The sequence below is a fragment of the Pongo pygmaeus genome, chromosome 6 (assembly GCF_028885625.2).
Source record: "Pongo pygmaeus isolate AG05252 chromosome 6, NHGRI_mPonPyg2-v2.0_pri, whole genome shotgun sequence".
Taxonomy (NCBI): Eukaryota; Metazoa; Chordata; class Mammalia; order Primates; family Hominidae; genus Pongo; species Pongo pygmaeus.
This window is the reverse complement of record NC_072379.2, coordinates 10,568,302-10,585,942: the sequence shown is the minus strand read 5'-3', so window position 1 is coordinate 10,585,942 and position 17,641 is coordinate 10,568,302. Positions and strand designations below refer to the sequence as shown.

General features: G+C 50.9%; 1 protein-coding gene across 3 annotated transcripts in view; it reads right to left on the bottom strand.

Annotated features, from left to right (window-relative positions):
- COL26A1 (collagen type XXVI alpha 1 chain) overlaps window positions 1-3,860 on the bottom strand; it is a 202,135-nt gene extending 198,275 nt beyond the window's left edge. The window contains exon 1 of one of the 3 annotated variants that reach the window (XM_063667254.1): window positions 3,315-3,860. In XM_063667254.1, the coding sequence (XP_063523324.1) occupies window positions 3,315-3,472 (158 nt within the window). In that variant the 5' untranslated portion in view covers window positions 3,473-3,860. The remainder of the gene's footprint in view (window positions 1-3,314) is intronic. The other 2 variants (XM_054496651.2, XM_054496650.2) reach the window with 2 other exon arrangements.
- Between the last annotated feature and the right edge of the window lie 13,781 nt (window positions 3,861-17,641).

Below are 17,641 nucleotides of genomic sequence, written 5' to 3'. Positions count from 1 at the left end.
CTGTCTTAAAAAAAAAAAAAAAAAAAAAAATCAGACATTAACAAGGAGCAGTAACAATGAAATTAAAGCACTCTTTGTCAAGAAACAGCCCTGTCATCATTGCCCGTCAACTGAGACCAAGCCCTGGTAAATACACTACTGAAGGCCAAGGCTGCAAGGACCACTGTGCCAACTGCTGTCCCCAAGCCTTCAGCTTCTGGACATCTTGGATCTCAAGGACAAGGGACACTTGTGACAGATAGCTCATGAGACACAGAAACATGTGACGCCCAAGCCAGCTCCAGCCTATAACTCACCCAGGCAACAACCAGGTGCCTGCAATGCTCATGCTGGGCTTTCTGGGCAAAGAGACTCAGTCACACTCTGGAATATCAACATGCCCCAAGCCTCCCCAACACCTTCTGGTATCCTTTTCAGGAATCCATTTCCCACAGATTCATCTACATCCTCTCTAAACCTAATTATATCCTCTCCCTGTTCTTATCCTGGTGGAAAGAGTTCTGGAAGATTCCACACTTGTTTGAGCCTCTTTTTGTTTGTGCTAAAATGATCCCTTCCAAGTTTCTGCAGAGGTCCCCAAGTTCCAACCCACCAAATGCCAGAATGAAGTCCCCATTCGCTCCCACTCTTCATGGTCCTCACCTCTTGCTTTTTTGCAGGCGTATTTCAGGCTGCAAACACCTTTTTTTTTTTCCTTCCCACACCTTTTAATTACAAAAGTATTACATGAATATACACTCTTTGCAAAACATCCATTCAATCCCCGTACCGGCCAGTAGGTTCTCTTAGGGGCCGAGCACGGTGGCTCATGCCTGTAATCCCAGCACTTTGGGAGGCTGAGGCAGGCAGATCATTTGAGGCCAGAAGTTTGAGACCAGCCTGGCCAACATTACAACATTTTTTATTGGCCAACAATACAAAAATTAGCCAGACGCAGTGGTGGGCGCCTGTAATCCCAGCTACTTGAGAGGCTGAGGCAGGAGAATCTCATGAACCTGGGAGGCAGAGGTTGCAGTGAGCCAAGATTGCACCATTGCACTCCAGCCTGGGAGACAGAGTGAGACTCTGCCTCAAAAAAAACACAGAAACCAGAAAAACATTCAGACAAGCCACAAGCAGACAGAGGGAAAATGGGACAGTCCCCTGGCCCAGCCCTAGACTTCTTCATAACATTAAGTGCTGAAATGGTTTCCTGGAAACTTTTTTCAGGCATTTATCTACCTAGATGTAGATCTGATTTTCCTTTTCATGAATGAAATCATGCTGTATATATTATTCTGCAACTTGAAAATCTTGTTTTTTAGACATCCTCATATGGAACTGTGCAGAGGCCACACTAGCGTGGGTGTTTGGAGAATACTCCTCATAGAAGCCCCGGGTAAGTATTTCCAAACAAAATGAGAGAAATAGGATTGCATACAAACTTTTCCAGAGGCACTTTTATGCTTTTCTGGGTCCCGCCCTATTCAGCCATGAGTGTATATTTCTTCCCAGCATGAAACATCCCTGTCTCCTTGTTATTAAGGAATTAGCCAGAAATCATCTTGGAGTCCTCTGATTTAGTAAATATCACGGAGAAAAAAAGAACTGGGAGCTGTCTTTTAGTTTTGATAGGCAGAGCAGTATGCTAGAAAACACCAGATCTGGGCTGGGCGTGGTGGCTCACGCCTGTAATCCCAGCATTTTGGGAGGCCGAGGCAGGAGGATCTCTTGAGGCCAGAAGTTAGAGACCAGCATGTGTAACATAGTGAGATCCCACCTCTACAAAAAATCAAAAAATTAGCCAGTCATGATGGTGCACACCTGTGATCTCAGCTACACAGGAGGCCAAGGTCGGGGGATCACTTGAGCCTGGGAGATCAGGTTTACAGTGAGCTATGATCGCACCACTGCATTCCAGCCTGGGGAACAAGCAAGACCCTATATTAAAAAAAAAAAAAAAAAAAAAAAGGCACAAGAGGTCAGTCCTGAGGGGCTACTGGGCCTAGCAAATCCTGAGCCTCTGTTTCTTCAGCTAAAGGAAAGATACAACTCTAATGTTTTAACCCTAGGGTTGTTAAGGATCAAAAGAAACGGAGATTGGGAGGCCAAGGCGGGAGGATCGCTTGAGCCCAGGAGTTCGCGACAAGCCTGGGCAACAGAGTTGAGATTCTGCCTCTGCAAAAAATAAATTAAAATATAAAAAAGAGATGGAGGGAACAGACACAGGTAGTGCATTCCAGAGCGCTGTCATAGCTGTGTGGGTTGTAATTATCACTAAATAAGGAAAAGCTAAATTCAAGCGAGTTATGCAAACGAGGCGTTTGGCAACTTTTACTTGCATGCTTACGGTTTTCTGGGGAAATTCAAGTGCGGGCTCCGGAGCCGCAGCCCTGAGCATCCCGGGGGTGGCCATGGCGCCACCTGCCGGCCGAGAGGGAGGAGACGCCTGGCGGGTCCCGGCGCCCGGGCCCGGTGACCCTGCGCCCTCTCCAACCCCGCCACTGAGCCACCCGATCCCAGCCTGTTCCACGTCCCGGGGTGGCTGGGGAGTCGCAGCCGAGGATCCTCCGCGGCCTCAGCCCCAAAGACTGGGCGCAAAAGACTCCGGTGTCCTGGGGCCGCTGATAGGAGAGGGGTGCCCGGGACGCGAGGCCTTGGCCACCCGGGAACCTGCTCCGCGACACAAAGCCGCAGCCGCGCAGGTGAGCGGCGGAGCCACGTGAGCGGCCGAACGCCCCGGGCAGAGCCCCAGCCCCGGCCACCGCGGTCGGAGCCACCTCCACTCGGAGCCCGGAACGAGGGGGCGAAGGTTGGGGAAGCGAAGAAAGGAAGGGACAGGGTGGGCGCGGCCAGAGACCACCGCAGCCCCGGACCCGGACCCGGAACCGAACCTTCAGCCCCCGCGGCCCCGCGGCCTCAACCCCCAGCCTCCTCCGTCGCTCGTTCCAGCTGCCCCCTGTCTGCAGCACCCAGCCCCCGCCGCCCCGCGCCCCTAGCCCCCAATCGCCCTGCACCCCAGGCCCTTCAGTCTTTCCCCCCGTGACCCCAACCCCCAGCCGCCGCCGTTTCGTCCCAGTTGCCCCGTGTCCCCAGCCCCTGGCATCCGCCACCCTGCGCCCCCAGGCCCGAATCGCCCCGCACCCCAACCCCCTCCAGCTCTCGTTCCAGTTGCCCGGTGTCTGCAGCCCCCAGTCCCCGCTGCCCCGCGCCCCCAAGTCCCGGATCGCCCCGCTCTCCAGCCCCCGAGCCTCGCTCCAGCCACCCAGTGCCCAGGGCCCCCGCTGTCCGCGCCCTCCCCCCCACCCCCGGCCCCTCCGCCCTGAGCTACTCACCGGCGGCTCGCGTAGCCGCTGCCAGGGGAGCCGGCGCCGGGGTCGGGGTAGCCGTGCTGCTGCAGGGCTGCGGCCGAGAAGGGATAGAGGAAGCCGGTGGCCAGCGCCGACCCGCAGAGGCAGCAACACGCCCAGGGCAGAAGCAGGGCCAGCTTCATCGTGCGCAGCAGCCCGCGGGGACCCGGAGTCCCGGGCACGAGGACCGGCAGGAGCGCACCGGCGCCCGGACCGAACCCGCGGCCCCGGCCGGGAGCAGAGCGAGAGGAGCGGGGCGAGAGATCGGAGCCCGGCTGCGAGCTGGAAGTGTGTGGGGGGCGCCCACGCCTCTCCGGGGCCGCCTTTTCAAATTCGGCGAGGTGGGCTCTAAGCCGTCAAAGGGGGCGTGGGGCTTTCTTGTTAACCCTCGGCTGTCCGGGGCCGAGGAGGCGGCAGTGGCGGCAGAGCTAGGGTGAGAGCTCCGCAGGAGGTCCCTGGAGCCTAACACCCCGAAAGCCAGACCTCGCTACACACTTTAGAACCTTTGAAACCAAACCTTCTTCAGGTCCGCGAACGCTTTCGGAGCGCCCATTCTGTGTCTGCCAATTTCACCTGGACGATGTTGGTGAATCCTCGCCACACTGCCCTCGATGGTCCCATTCAGAAGTGGAAACTGAGGCTGGAGAAAGTTAAGCCAGACAAATGCGAGTCTTCCTATCCTTGTGCAGGGCTCTTTGTATCAAAGCACTGCGTTCCCGTGAGAAACTGACCAGAGCTTCCCAGGAATCTTCTCCTTCCCCTTTCACCTCCAGCCCCCACCTGCCCCGCTGTCTCTTCCAGGCAAGAAGCTTTGGGAGGGGCGGAAGGGTCAGTTGGGGTGAGAAGTTGTAGCTAGATTGGGAGGCCGAGGTGGGCGGATCACCTGAGGTCAGGAGTTCGAGACCAGCCCGGCCAACATGGTGAAACTTCGTCTCTACTAAAAATACAAAAATTAGCCTAGTGTAGCGGCAGGTGCCTGTAATCTCAACTACAGGCTGGGCTGAGGCAAGCGAATCACTTGAACTCAGGAGGCGGAGGTTGCAGTGAGCCAAGATCAGGCCACTGGCCTCCAGCCTGGATGACAAAGTGAGGCTCCGTCTCAAAAAAAGAAAAAAAGTTGTAGCTAGAATCACAGATTCATGAGGCATCCTATCCAGAAAAGGGCTTCAGGAAGATGTAAGACAATCCCACCTTTTATAAATAGAAAAGCAGAGTCCCAGATCCCATGCTGAGCCCAAGGCCAGCCTGGACCCAAGTTTTGGTCTTTTCTGTGTTGCAGGATTCCCATAGGGCTTGGACCCTGCTCCAGGCACAGGTGGGACCAGAAATCTAGCCTGTACTCTACTTGCCCGGGTTGGGAGCATTTTGTTCTTTCTTTCTTTCTTTCTTTTTTTTTTTTTTTTTTTGAGATGGAGTCTGGCTCTGTCACCCAGGCTGGAGTGCAGTGGTGCAATCTTGGCTCACTGCAACCTCTGCCTCCTGAGTTCAAGTGATTCTTCTGCCTCAGCCTCCCGAGTAGCTGGGATTACAGGCAAGCAATACCATTTCGGGTTAATTTTTGTGTTTTTAGTAGAGACGGGGTTTCGCCATGTTGGCCAGGCTGGTTTCGAACTCCTGACCTCAAGTGATCCACCCACCTTGGCCTCCCAAAGTGCTAGGATTACGGGTGTGAGCCACCTAGCCCGGCCTGGGAGCTTTTTTCCAAAAGCTTTCTTCCAAAAGCATCCTAAGGGTGCAGATGCCCTGAGGCTTGCTCTGCCGCTGTGACCAGTTGAGAACTCCTGTCTGTAAAATGCCTACAGGATGGAGAAAAACCATCAAATATGGAAGTGCTTGCTGGACTGGAGCACATTTTGCAAAAAGATTGTAGAGGCCGGTGGCAATGGCTCATTTCAGTAATCCTAATGCTTTGGAAGCCGGGCACAGTAGCTCACGCCTGTAATCCCAGCACTTTGGGAGGTCGAGGTGGGCAGATTACTTGCGGTCAGGAGTTCAAGAACAGCCTGGCTAACATGGTGAAACCCTGTCTCTACTAAAAAATAGAAAAAATTAGCTGGGCATAGTGGCATGCACTTGTAATCCCAGCTACTCAGGAGGCTGAGGCAGGGGAATCGCTTGAACCCGGGGTTGCAGTGAGCTGAGATCATGCCACTGCACTCCAGCCTGGGGGACAGAGCGAGACTCCGTCTCAAAAAACAAAACAAAACAACAAAGACCTAATGCTTTGGGAGGCTGAGGCAGGAGGATTGCTTAAGGCCAGGAGTTCGAGGCCAGCTTAGACAACATAGTGAGACCCCAGCCTCTACAAAAAAAAAAAAAAAAAAAAAAAAGCGTGGAGGTGTGTACCTGTAGTCCCAGCTACTCGGGAGTCTGAGGCAGGAGGATTGCTTGAACCTAAGGGTTCAAGGCTGCAGTGCGCCATGATGGTGCCATGACACTTCAGCCTGGGTTACATAGTGAGCCTGTCCTTCTCCCCTCAAAGAAGGATTGTAGGATTGTTGTTAGAAGAAGACAGGAAGACGGCCGAGCATGGTGGCTCACGCCTGTAATCTCAGCACTTTGGGAGGCCGAGGCAGGCAGATCGCTTGAGCTCAGGAGTTCAAGACCAGCCTGCCCAACATGGTGAAACCCCGTCTCTACTAAAAATACAAAAATTGTCTGGGCGTGGTGGCGGGCGCCTGTAATTCCCAGCTACTCAGGAGGCTGAGGCAGGAGAGTCCCTTGGACCTGAAAGGCGGAGGTTGCAGTGAGCCGAGATCACGCCACTGCACTCCAGAGCAAGACTCCGTCTCAATAAATAAATAAATAAATGGAATGTCCACACTTCCCAAGTCCCAAGTCTCTGTCTTAAACTCAGGGTTGGTCATCTAGGAGTAAACAGCCTCCTAATGGAATCGCTTCATTCCTCTCGCCCTCCTTCCCTCCCTTGAGGCCTAAAAGATTTGGAGAATTTAGGTTATCAGGGGATGTTCAGTGCCTCCCCCAAAAAGAATCTGAACTGTGCTCCTTGGGCAGTTGGCCAACACCTAATAAATGATGAGGTCATCCCCCCCAGGAATTTGTAAGCGTTCTGCTTTCCACCTTCCCCTGCCTTCCACGCGTAATGAGATCTTAAAGAGCAGAGAAATTCCATATTCCATGTTGCTGTCAACCGGGCTTTATGCTGCTGGGCATCACGGTAAGGGAACAGCAGTGTCGTTTATTATCTTCAACTCATTTTTCCAGTGCCAGGGGCTGCACCCAAGCTAGAGTGACCAAGGAGAAACGGGGAGACAAAGGAATAACATTACTCCATATAGTGCTAGAGTATTTTAGGACAAAAGCCTTTTTTTTCTTTTTTTTTTTTTTTTTGAGACTGGGTCTCATTCTATCGCCCAGGCTGGAGTGCAGTGGTATGGTCTCAGCTCACTGCAACCTCTGCCTCCTGGGTTCAAGTGATTCTCCTGCCTCAGCCTCCCAAGTAGCTAGGACTACAGGCGTCTGCCGCCACACTCAGCTAATTTTTTTTTTTTTTTTTTAGTAGAGAAAGGGTTTCACCATGTTTGCCAGGCTGGTCTTGGACTTCTGACCTTAGGTGATCCGCCTACCTCAGCCTCCCAAAGTGCTGGGATTACAGGCAAGAGCCACTGTGCCCGACCTAGGATGAAAGTCTTTAGGACAAGCATGAATACATCCCAGAAACTGCAGGAATAAGATAGTCATCTGAGTTTCGTCCTTTTTTTTCAAACCGTGCCTCTGTCTCCCAGGCTGGAGTGCAGCGGTGCCATCTCAGCTCACTGCACCTCGACCTCCTGAGCATCAATCCTCCCACCTCAGCCTCCCGAGTAGCTGGGACTACAGGCACGCACCACCAAGCTCGGCTGATTTTTATATTTTTAATAGAGACGGGGTTTTGGCATGTTGCCCAGGCTGGCCTTGAACTCCTGGCCTCAAGGAATCCACCTGCTTTGGCCTCCCAAAGTGTTGGGATTACAGGCGTGAGCCACCATGCCTGGTCCTCTTCTTCACGTCCGGGACAATAGGTTCATTCTGGCCTGTGAGCATATAACAAGCCACTTCTGTGTGCCCGTCTCTGTGCTGGGTGCAGCGAAGGGATGTTGAAAATGCAAATAGCCTGGTACCCACCCTCAAAGTGCTTACAATATTATTTGAGAAGGCATTAAAAAGATAGCTGGCGGCCGGGCGTGGTGGCTCACGCCTGTTATCCCAGCACTTTGGGAGGCCAAGGAGGGTGGATCATTTGAGGTCAGGAGATCGAGACCAGCCACACCAACAGAGTGAAATCCAGTCTCTACTAAAAATAAAAAAAAAAATTAGCTGAGCATGGTGGTGCATGCCTGTAGTCCCAGCTACTTGAAAGGCTGAGGCAGGAGAATCTCATGAACCCGGGAGGCAGAGGTTGCAGTGAGCCGAGATCTCGCCACTGCACTCCAGCCTGGGTGACAGAGTAAGATTCTGTCACACAAAAAAAGAAAAAAAAAAAAAGAATGTTAGCTGCTGTTGTCACGACAGCTGCCACCTCCACCCCTTTGGAGTCCCAATATTCCACACAAGTACTTGTCTCTATTTCAAAACTGTGCCCTTGCCATTGTCTAAATCCATGCAAAACTTCTGGAAAGGCAGAAGCCATTATTCCCAAGAACCAGAGACATCTAGCATTAAAGGCCTCGATTTGTGCTGGGCACAATGGCTCATGCCCATGGGAGGCCAAGGTAGGAGCTCAGGAGTTCAAGGCCAGCCTGGGCAACATAGTGAGAATGTATCTCTACAAAAACAACTAAAAAAAAATAGCTGAGTAATTGTTAATTAATCCCAGCTACTTGGGAGGCTGAGGCGGGAGGATCACTTGAGGGCAGGAGTTGGCAGCTGCAGTGAGCTGTGATCACCCACTGCACTCCAGCCTGGACGACAGAGTGAGACCGTGTCTCAAAAAAGGTTTTGGGCTATGCACGGTGGTTCACGCCTGTAATCCCAGCACTTTGGGAGGCCGAGGTGGGTGGATCACCCGAGGTAGGAGTTTGAGACCAGCCTGACCAACATGGCGAAACCCCATCTCTACTAAAAATATTAACAAATTAGCAGGGCATGGTGGCAGGCGCCTATAATCCCAGTTACTTGGGAGGCTGAGGCAGGAGAATCACTTGAACCCTGGAGGCAGAGGTTGCAGTGAGCCAAGGTCGCGCCACTGCACTCCAGCCTGGACAACAGAGCAGATTCCATCTCAAAAAAAAAAAAAGATTTTGGAGTTGCGACCCAGGTTTCAGTTCTCCTTCCTCCTCCTTTCCTTGGTGACATTCGGTTACCATATAACCACCCCCCATATCCCCACTAAAATGGAAGCTGGACAAACATGGCTATCTGTTCACAAAGTGCTTTCTTGGCCCTTGTGTCCTCAACTGCTCACAGAGATGCTCTGACATGGACAAGGTAGTGATTGTCATTATCCCTACTCCACCTCCTGGGTTCAAGCGATTCTTCTGCCTCAGCCTCCCGAGTAGCTGGGATTACAGGCATGTGCCACCACGCCCAGCTAATTTTGCATTTTTAGTAGAGTTGGGGTTTCTCCATGTTGGTCAGGCTGGTCTCAAACTCCCAACCTCAGGTGATCTGCCCACCTGAGCCTCCCAAAGTGCTGGGATTACAGGTGTGAGCCACCGTGCTCAGCCCATATCCCCATTTTACAGATGGGAAGACAGAGAGGAAGCAACTTGTCAAGGATCTTGTGTTCCTCACATGCTATAAGTACACCAAAGCCTTAGGAACACGGTTGTTTGTACAAAGAGAGTTCAGATTTCTGTTTTTCTTTTCTTTCTTTTTTTTTTTTTTTTGAAAAGGAGTCTCGCTCTGTCACCCAGGCTGGAGTGCAGTGGCACAATCTCTGCTCACTGCAACCTCCACCTCCCAGGTTCGAGCGATTCTCCTGCCTCCGCCTCCCGAGTAGCTGGGGCTACAGGTGTGCACCACCACGCCCGGCTAATTTTTTTTTTTTTTTTTTTTTGTATTTTTAGTAGAGACGTGATTTCACTATGTTGGCCAGGCTGGTCTTGAACTCCTGACCTCAAATGATCTGCCCACCTTGGCCTTCCAAAATGCTGGGATTATAAGCGTGAGCCACCGCACTCAGCCCCTCATTTTTCAAATAGGTCAATACATTTTTTTTTGTTATAACTTTAAAAAGAATTCAAAAACCGCTTTTTTTGACAGTTCCTCAAAAAATTAAACCTCATGTTACCCTGTGGCCCAGCAGGTATATATCCCAAAGTAGAAAAAAACATACTCACAAAAACTTGTACATGAATGTTTATAGCCACATGATTGAAAATTGCCAAAAAATAGAAGCAATCCAAATGAATTGATTTAAAAAAAGAAGGTGCTATATGTGTACAATGGAATATTATTCAGCCATGAAAGGAATACAGTACTTGATACATCATGGATGAACCTTGGAAGCATTATGCTGAGTGAAAGAAACAAGACATGAATGTCACATGAGTCCATTTATGTGAAGTGTCCAGAATACACAAATCTACAGAGATAGAAAGTAGACAGGAGATTAGTTATAGAGTGTGAGACTCTGTCCCCAAGGCTGGAGTAGATTTCTTTTTTTTTTATTTTTGAGACCAAGTCTCACTCTGTCACCCAGGCTGGAGTGCAATGGCACAATCTCTCCTCACTGCAACCTCTGCCTCCTGAGTTCAAGCAATTCTCCTGCCTCAGCCTCCCAAGTAGCTGAGATTACAGGCACATGACACCACACCTAGCTGATTTCTTTTTTTTTTTTTCAGTAGAGATGGGGGTTTCACCATGTTGGTCAGGCTGGTCTTGAACTTCTGACCTCAGGTGACCCACCCACCTTGGCCTTCCAAAGTGCTGAGATGACATGCGTGAGTCACCATGCCTGGCCAGATCAGATTTCTAGATGAAAGAAGACAAGCTTCACCAAGGAAGTGGGCTCCGTGACAGTTTTGTTTCCAGACCTTTCTGATAAGAACGTAATCGGTCAGCATCCTCTTCAGCAGACAAAAAGCAGATCTTCGCTTCTGCTGAAGTCAGCAGGGAGAGCCATTGAACAGAGAAGTAAATATTCATGATGCTGAAGCCAACATAAATATTGACCTCTTGGCATGATAAATCCTCCTGTTAATCTAAAACAGAGATCCGCCCCACCACACCCATTGCCCTATAGAACATGGATTCTGCAATTCTCTCAGAAGTTCAGGAAGGCGCTGGTAGGAACAGAATTGTTTTCATCCTGATTTCTCCAGCAGTCTGTGCTCCCAGCTGTTCTGGATCCCAAAACAACACAGGAATGGCCTGGAGTTAACTCAAGGGAGCAGGGGAGTCAAAACAAAAGATTTCTTTGCTTTGCTGCAAGCGTTCCCTACTTGGCCAGGGCAAGATGCAAGCAGAACATAGATATTATAGAAGATCCCCATTTTGATTTTTTTTTTTTTTTTTTTTTTTTTTTGGAGGCATGGTCTCACTCTGTCGCCCAGGCAGGAGGGCAGTGGAGCGATCACGGCTCACTGCAGCCTCGACCTCCTGGGCTCAGGTGATCCTCCCACCTCAGCCTCCCAAGTAGCTAGGACCACAGGCACACACCACCACGCCCAGCTAATTTTTTGTAGAGACTGGGGTCTCCCTGTGTTGCCCAGGCTGGTCTCAAGCTCCTGGACTCAAGCAATCTCTCCACTTCAGCCTCCCAAAGTGCTGGGATTATAGGCGTGAGCCACCTCGACCAGCCTGAATTTTCTTCTTTACCTGGACACCCCCAAAATTCCACCCAGGCCCTATGAAAGTGAATACTTCTTTGCTCTGCCTACCAACAGGTATAATAAGCTTGCCTGTTTCCTCAAACATCAGTGGTGAACTAGATATTCAGAAGACAGCAAATTAAATGGCTATTCCAATAGTCCATTTTGTTTTTGTTTTTGGTCTTTTTGAAGATGGAGTCTTCTCTGTCACCCAGGCTGGAGTGCAGTGGCGGATCTCCACTCACTGCAACCTCCGCCTCCTGAGTTCAAGCTATTCCCCCTCCTCAACCTCCCAAGTAGCTGGGACTACAGGTGCAAGCCACCACGCCTGGCTAATTTTTTTTTTTTTTTTTTGACAGAATTTTGCTCCTGTTGCCCAGGCTGGAGTGCAATGGCGTAATCTTGGCTCACCGCAAACTCTGCCTCCCGGGTTCAAGCGATTTTCCTGCCTCAGCCTACCGAGTAGCTGGGATTACAGGCATGCACCACCACGCCCAACTAATTTTGTATTTTTAGTAGACACGGAGTTTCTCCATGTGGGTCAGGCTGGTCTTGAACTCCCGACCTCAGGTGATCCACCTGCCTCAGCCTCCCAAAGTGCTGGGATCACAGGCATGAACCACCGCATGCACCCGGCTGCCTGGCTAATTTTTTTTTTTTTTTTTTTTTTTTTTTTCTGAGACGGAATCTCGTGCTGTCGCCCAGACTGGAGTCCAGTGGCGCGGTCTCAGCTCACTGCAAACTCCACCTCCTGGGCTCAAGCGATTCTCCTGCCTCAGCCTCCTGAGTAGCTGGGAATATAGGCGCCTGCCACCACACATGGCTAATTTTTGTATTTTTAGTACAGGCAGGGTTTCACCATGTTGGCAGACTGGTCTCAAACTCCTGACCTCATGATCTGCCCACCTCTGCCTCCCAAAGTGCTGGGATTACAGGTGTGAGCCACCATGCCTGGCCAATTTTTTTGTATTTTTAGTAGAGACAGGTTTCATCATGTTGGTCAGGTTTGTCTCAAACTCCTGACCTCGGGTGATCCGCCCTCCTCGGCCTCCCAAAGTGCTGGGATTACAGGCATGAGCCACCACACCTAGACTCAAAGGGATCTTCTTGATGCCTGTCCATCTGCACTGTTGGGGGGCCTGGTCACATTCCTGTCCTTCAGTTTCCCACCTATGTCCTTCCTTCTCACCAATCCAACCCTAATCCATGGCAAACCACACCAAGCCTGCTGGTGCCCACCAGATGAGACATCATGTCTCCCTCAGTTTGATTTACAGGATCCTTCAGAAGAACGCAAATAAAAAGACATTGTCCCTGGCCAGACATGGTGGTTCATGCCTGTAATCCCAGCATTTTGGGAGGCTGAGGTGGGTGGATCCCCTCAGGTCAGGAGTTTGAGACCAGCCTGGCCAACATGGTGAAACCCCGTCTCTACTAAAAATACAAAAAAATTAGTCATGCATGGTAGTGGGCACCTGTAATCCTAATCCCAGCTACCCAGGGGACTGAGGCAGGAGAATCGCTTGAACCCGGAAGGCAGAGGTTGCAGTGAGCCGAGATCGCGCCATTGCACTCCAGCCTGGGCAACAGAGTGAGACTCCATCTCAAAAAAAAAAAAAAAAAAAGGAGAGAGAGGCATTGTCCCTGATGCCACACAATTCAAAGTTAGCAGGTCAGAGGAGCGAGTGGAGGCAGAGGGTCTGGTGACCAGGAAACCCACGTGGTGTCAAGAGAGGATTGGAAGGTAAAGGAAGGTGGAAGGTAGAGGAAGGATTCAGACAAAGCTGAGAGGTAGGGAGGTGCCTTGAGGCAGAGGTGGGCAGAGGGGCAAAGGTAAGACTGTGTGTGGGGCTGAGAGGGCTGAGACATGAAGGGGCTAGGTTTGAACCAAAGGCATGCCCAGCTAAATACACATGTGCTCTTGGCAGGGGCTCACACCTGTGCTCACAGCAGGGACTCACACCTGTGCACACAGCAGGGACTCACACCTGTGCTCACAGCAGGGACTCATATCTGTGCGCACAGCAGGGACTCACACCTGTGCTCACAGCAGGGACTCACATCTGTGCACACTGCAGGGACTCACACCTGTGCACACAGCAGGGGCTCACACCTGTGCTCACAGCAGGGACTCACATTTGTGCACACCGCAGGAGCTCACACCTGTGCACACAGCAGGGACTCACACCTGTGCACACAGCAGGGACTCACACCTGTGCTTACAGCAGGGACTCACATCTGTGCACACCGCAGGGGATCACACCTGTGCTCACAGCAGGGACTCACATCTGTGCACACCACAGGGGATCACACCTGTGCTCACAGCAGGGACTCACACCTGTGCAGGCACACCGAGCTGGAGAAAGGACATCTCCCAGAGGCAGCTGACCAATGAGCCAGAGCTCTACCTTGAGATACAACCAACCCCCAACTCTCAAATCCCTTCCTCACCTCCAGCCCCACCCAGGAAGCCCAGAGCTCATGAAAAAAACCATGAGGAGTCATTTGTGGGGCTTTGGAGACCAGCCTCAGGCTACAGGTTGCAAGAGGAAGCCATGGTCTTCTGAAGAGCAAGTCCAGGGCAGTTGTGGTGGCTCACACCTGTAATCCCAACAGTTTTAGAGGCCGAGGTGGGAGGATCACTTGAGCCCAGGAGTTTGAGAACAGCCTGGGCAATAAAGTGAGCCCCCGTCTCTACAAAAACAAAAAAAATTAGCCAGGCGTGCTAGCGTGCGCCTGTGGTCCAAGCTAAATGGAAGGATGAGGCAGGAGGATCACCTGAGCCCAGGAGATCAAGGCTGCAGTGAGCTATGTTTATGCCACTGCACAACAGCCTAGGTGACAGAGCAAGACACTGTCTCAAAAAATAAAGAAAATATATACATAACTATAAAAAGGAGAGCAGGTTCACAGCTGGAGGGCTGGGTGGCATTGGGAAATGAAAATCCAAGGAGCAAAACCAAAAAAGTGTGCAAAAGCCAGGCACGGCAGAGAGCAAGCCGTGGTCCCGGCGATCGCTGAGAGGGCGGCGCTGCCCTGTCCACCCCCAGACATCGGCATCCTCCCCTCCCATAGGCCCTCAGACTCAGCAAGTTAAAAACTGAACCCAGGCTGGGCATGGTGGCTCACACCTCTAATCCTAGCACTTTGGGAGGCTGAGGGGGACCAGATCACATGAGGCCAGGAGTTTGAGACCAGCCTGGTCAACATGGTGAAACCCCGTCTTTACTAAAAATACAAAAATTACCAGGGTGTGGTGGCGCATGTCTGTAATCCCAGCTATTCAGGAGGCTAAAGCACGAGAATCGCTTGAACCCAGGAGGTGGAGGTTGCAGTGAGCCACTATGCTCCAGCACGGGTGACAGAGGGAGACTGTCTCAAAAAAGCAAAAACAAAAAAAAACCAAAACCGAACCCAGTCAGGCGCTGTGACTCATTCATATAATCCCAACGCTTTGGAGGTTGAGGTGGGAGGATCACTTGAGCCCAGGAGGTCGAGGCTGCAGTGCACTGTGATCGTGCCGCTATACTCCAGACAAGATGCTGTCTCAAAAAAATAAATAAAATAAAATAAATGAAATAAAATTTATCATGCACATCCTCTGTGCTCCCAAAGATCTTTTCTCAGCCTTATGACTACATTCACCTCCCCTCAGCATGACCACTTTTTTTATGGGTTTTTTTTTTTTTTGGAGACAGTCTTGCTCTGCTGCCCAGGCTCAGCTCACTGCAACCTCCGTCTCCTGGGTTCAAGCGATTCTCCCACCTTAGCTTCCTGAGTAAGTGGAGTGGGATTACAGGCACCTGCCACTATGCCTGGCTATGTTTTTGTGTTTTTAGCAGAGATGGGGTTTCCACCATGTTAGCCAGGCTGGTCTCAAACTCCTGACCTCAAGTGATCCCTCCATTTCGGCCTCCCAAATACTGAGATTACAGGTGTGAGCCTCGGTGCCCGGCCACTTTTTTTTTTTAAGAGATAGGGTCTCACTCTGTTGTTCAGGCTGCAGTGGTGCAATCTTGGCTCTCTGCAGCCTCAACTTCCTGGGCTCAAGCAATCCTCCCACCTCAGCCTCCCAAGTAGCTGAGACTGCAGGTGTCTGCACCACCCTGCCCAGCTAATTTTTTTTTTTTTTTTCAGTAGAGATGGGATCTTGCTTTGTTGCCCAGGCTGGCCTTAAATTCCTGGCCTCAGGAGATCCTCCCGCCTTGGCCTCTCAAAGTGCTGGGATTAAAGGCATGAGCCACCATGCCTGGCCTCATGCTCACTTCCTAACACATCTGCCATGTTAGCACAGTGCACAACACAGTGCATACTCCAAGAACAGCATGACTTCTCATTCATGTCTGTGTCCCCAGGCCTGACAGCCTCATGCTCATCACAGCTTTTTTTCTGAGACGGAGTCTTTTTTTTTTTTTTTTTGAGACAGAGTCTTGCTCTCGCCCAGGCTGGAGTGCAATGGCACAATCTCAGCTCGCTGCAACTTCTGCCTCCCAGGTTCAAGCGATTCTCCTGCCTCAGCCTCCCGAGTAGTTGGGATTACAGGTGCCCGCCACCATGCCCGGCTAATTTTTATATTTTTAGTAGAGATGGGGGTATCACAATGTTGGCCAGGCTGGTCTCAAACTCGTGACCTCAGGTGATCCGCCCGTCTCAGCCTCCCAAAGTGCTGCGATTACAGGCGTGAGCCACCATGCCCAGCCATACTGATCACACCTTAATAAGTATTAGCTGGATATCTGAGTGGATCAATGAACCATGAGGTTCAGTCTCAAAAGCCCCCAGAGAAAGGAGAGCTGCAGGCCACGCTGCCATTTGGGAGGCGGCCCCAAAACACAGCTCCTGTGCTCGGCACTTACGCTGGCAGCTCAGTGGGCAGAGGCTGCAGGTGAGGTCAGCTCCAGCCAGGGCTTCCTTCACATTTAACATCTTATTAAATTCCTGGAGGCATCTGGAGGGCATTCATTAAAGTTTCTCCAACCCTGAGCAACACAACTGTTTACTGTGTGTTCTTATTTTTTATTTATTTATTATTATTATTATTTTTTTTTTTTTTTTGAGACGGAGTCTTGCTCTGTCACCCTGGCTGGAGTACAGTGGCATGGTCTCGACTCACTGCAACCTCCACCTACTGGGTTCAAGCAATTCTCTGCCTCAGCCTCCCAAGTAGCTGGGATTACAGGCACCTGCCACCATGCTTGGCTAATTTTTTTTGTAATTTTAGTAGAGATGGGGTTTCACCACCTTGGCCAGGCTGGTCTTGAACTCCTGACCTCATGATCCACCTGCCTCGGCCTCCCAAAGTGCTGGGATTACAGGCATGAGCCACCGCACCAGGCCTATCTGTCTTCATTTATTTTTATACAACAAAACCAAGGCCGGGCACGGTGGCTCATACCTGTAATCTCAGCACTTTGGGAGGCCGAGGCGGGCAGATCACTTGAGGTCAGGAGTTTGAGACCAGCCTGGCCAACATGGTGAAACCCCATCTGTACTAAAAATATGAAAATTAGCTGGGCATGGTGGCACACATCTGTAATTCCAGCTACTCAGGAGGCTGAAGCAGGAGAATTGCTTGAACCCGGGAGGTGGAGGCTGCAGTGAGCCGAGATCGCACCACTGCACTCCAGCCTGGGTGACAGAATGAGACTCTGTCTCAGAAAAAAAAAAAGCAAAGACGAAAACAAAGAGAACATTGCAAACAAAAATGTCAGGTGGGTCCTGTCATTTAACCAGCCCAAGAGAAAGAATTCACCATTTATTCCAATAAAGACCAAGACCTGCCTTCACACATCTCTATCCAAAATTATTGAGTTGAATACTTAAGAAAGGGTCGTCCAGTGCTATCTTCAAATCAAAAGTCTCCAGATGGTCCTGGAAATATCAGCCCTACGTCATCTCGTGCTGATTATTTATAGGGGATCTGTGATGTGCGTGATCAAAGTACCTACCCTGTGCTTCTCAGAAGCTAATTTTTGCTCGGTGGCTGAAGCCTGTCATCCCAGCCCTTTGGGAGACTGAGGTGGGAGGGTCACTTGATGTCAGGAGCTCAAGACCAGACTGGCCAACATGGCAAAACCTCGTCTCTACTAAAACTACAAAGATTAGCTGGGCATGGTGTAGCTGTAATCCCAGCCACTCGGGAGAATCACTTGAACCCAGGAGGCAGAGGTTGCCATAAGCCACGATCATGCCACTGCACTCCATCCTGGGTAACAGAGCAAGACTCTGTCTCAAAAAAAAAAGTAAAAAATAATAAAATAATAAAAAATAAATTAGCTGGAGGTGGTGGCATGAGCCCATAGTCTCAGCTACTCAGGAGGCAAGAGGATAGCTTGAGCCCAGGAGTTCAAGACCAGCCTGGGAAATACAACGAGACCCTGTCTCTACAAAAAGTTTTTTAAAAATTAGCCAAGTGAGGCTGGGAGCAGTGGCTCACGCCTGTAATCCCAGCACTTTTGGAGGCCGAGGTGGGTGGCTCACGAGGTCAGGAGATCGAGACCATCCTGGCTAACACAGTGAAACCCCGTCTCTACTAAACACACAAAAAAATTAACCTGG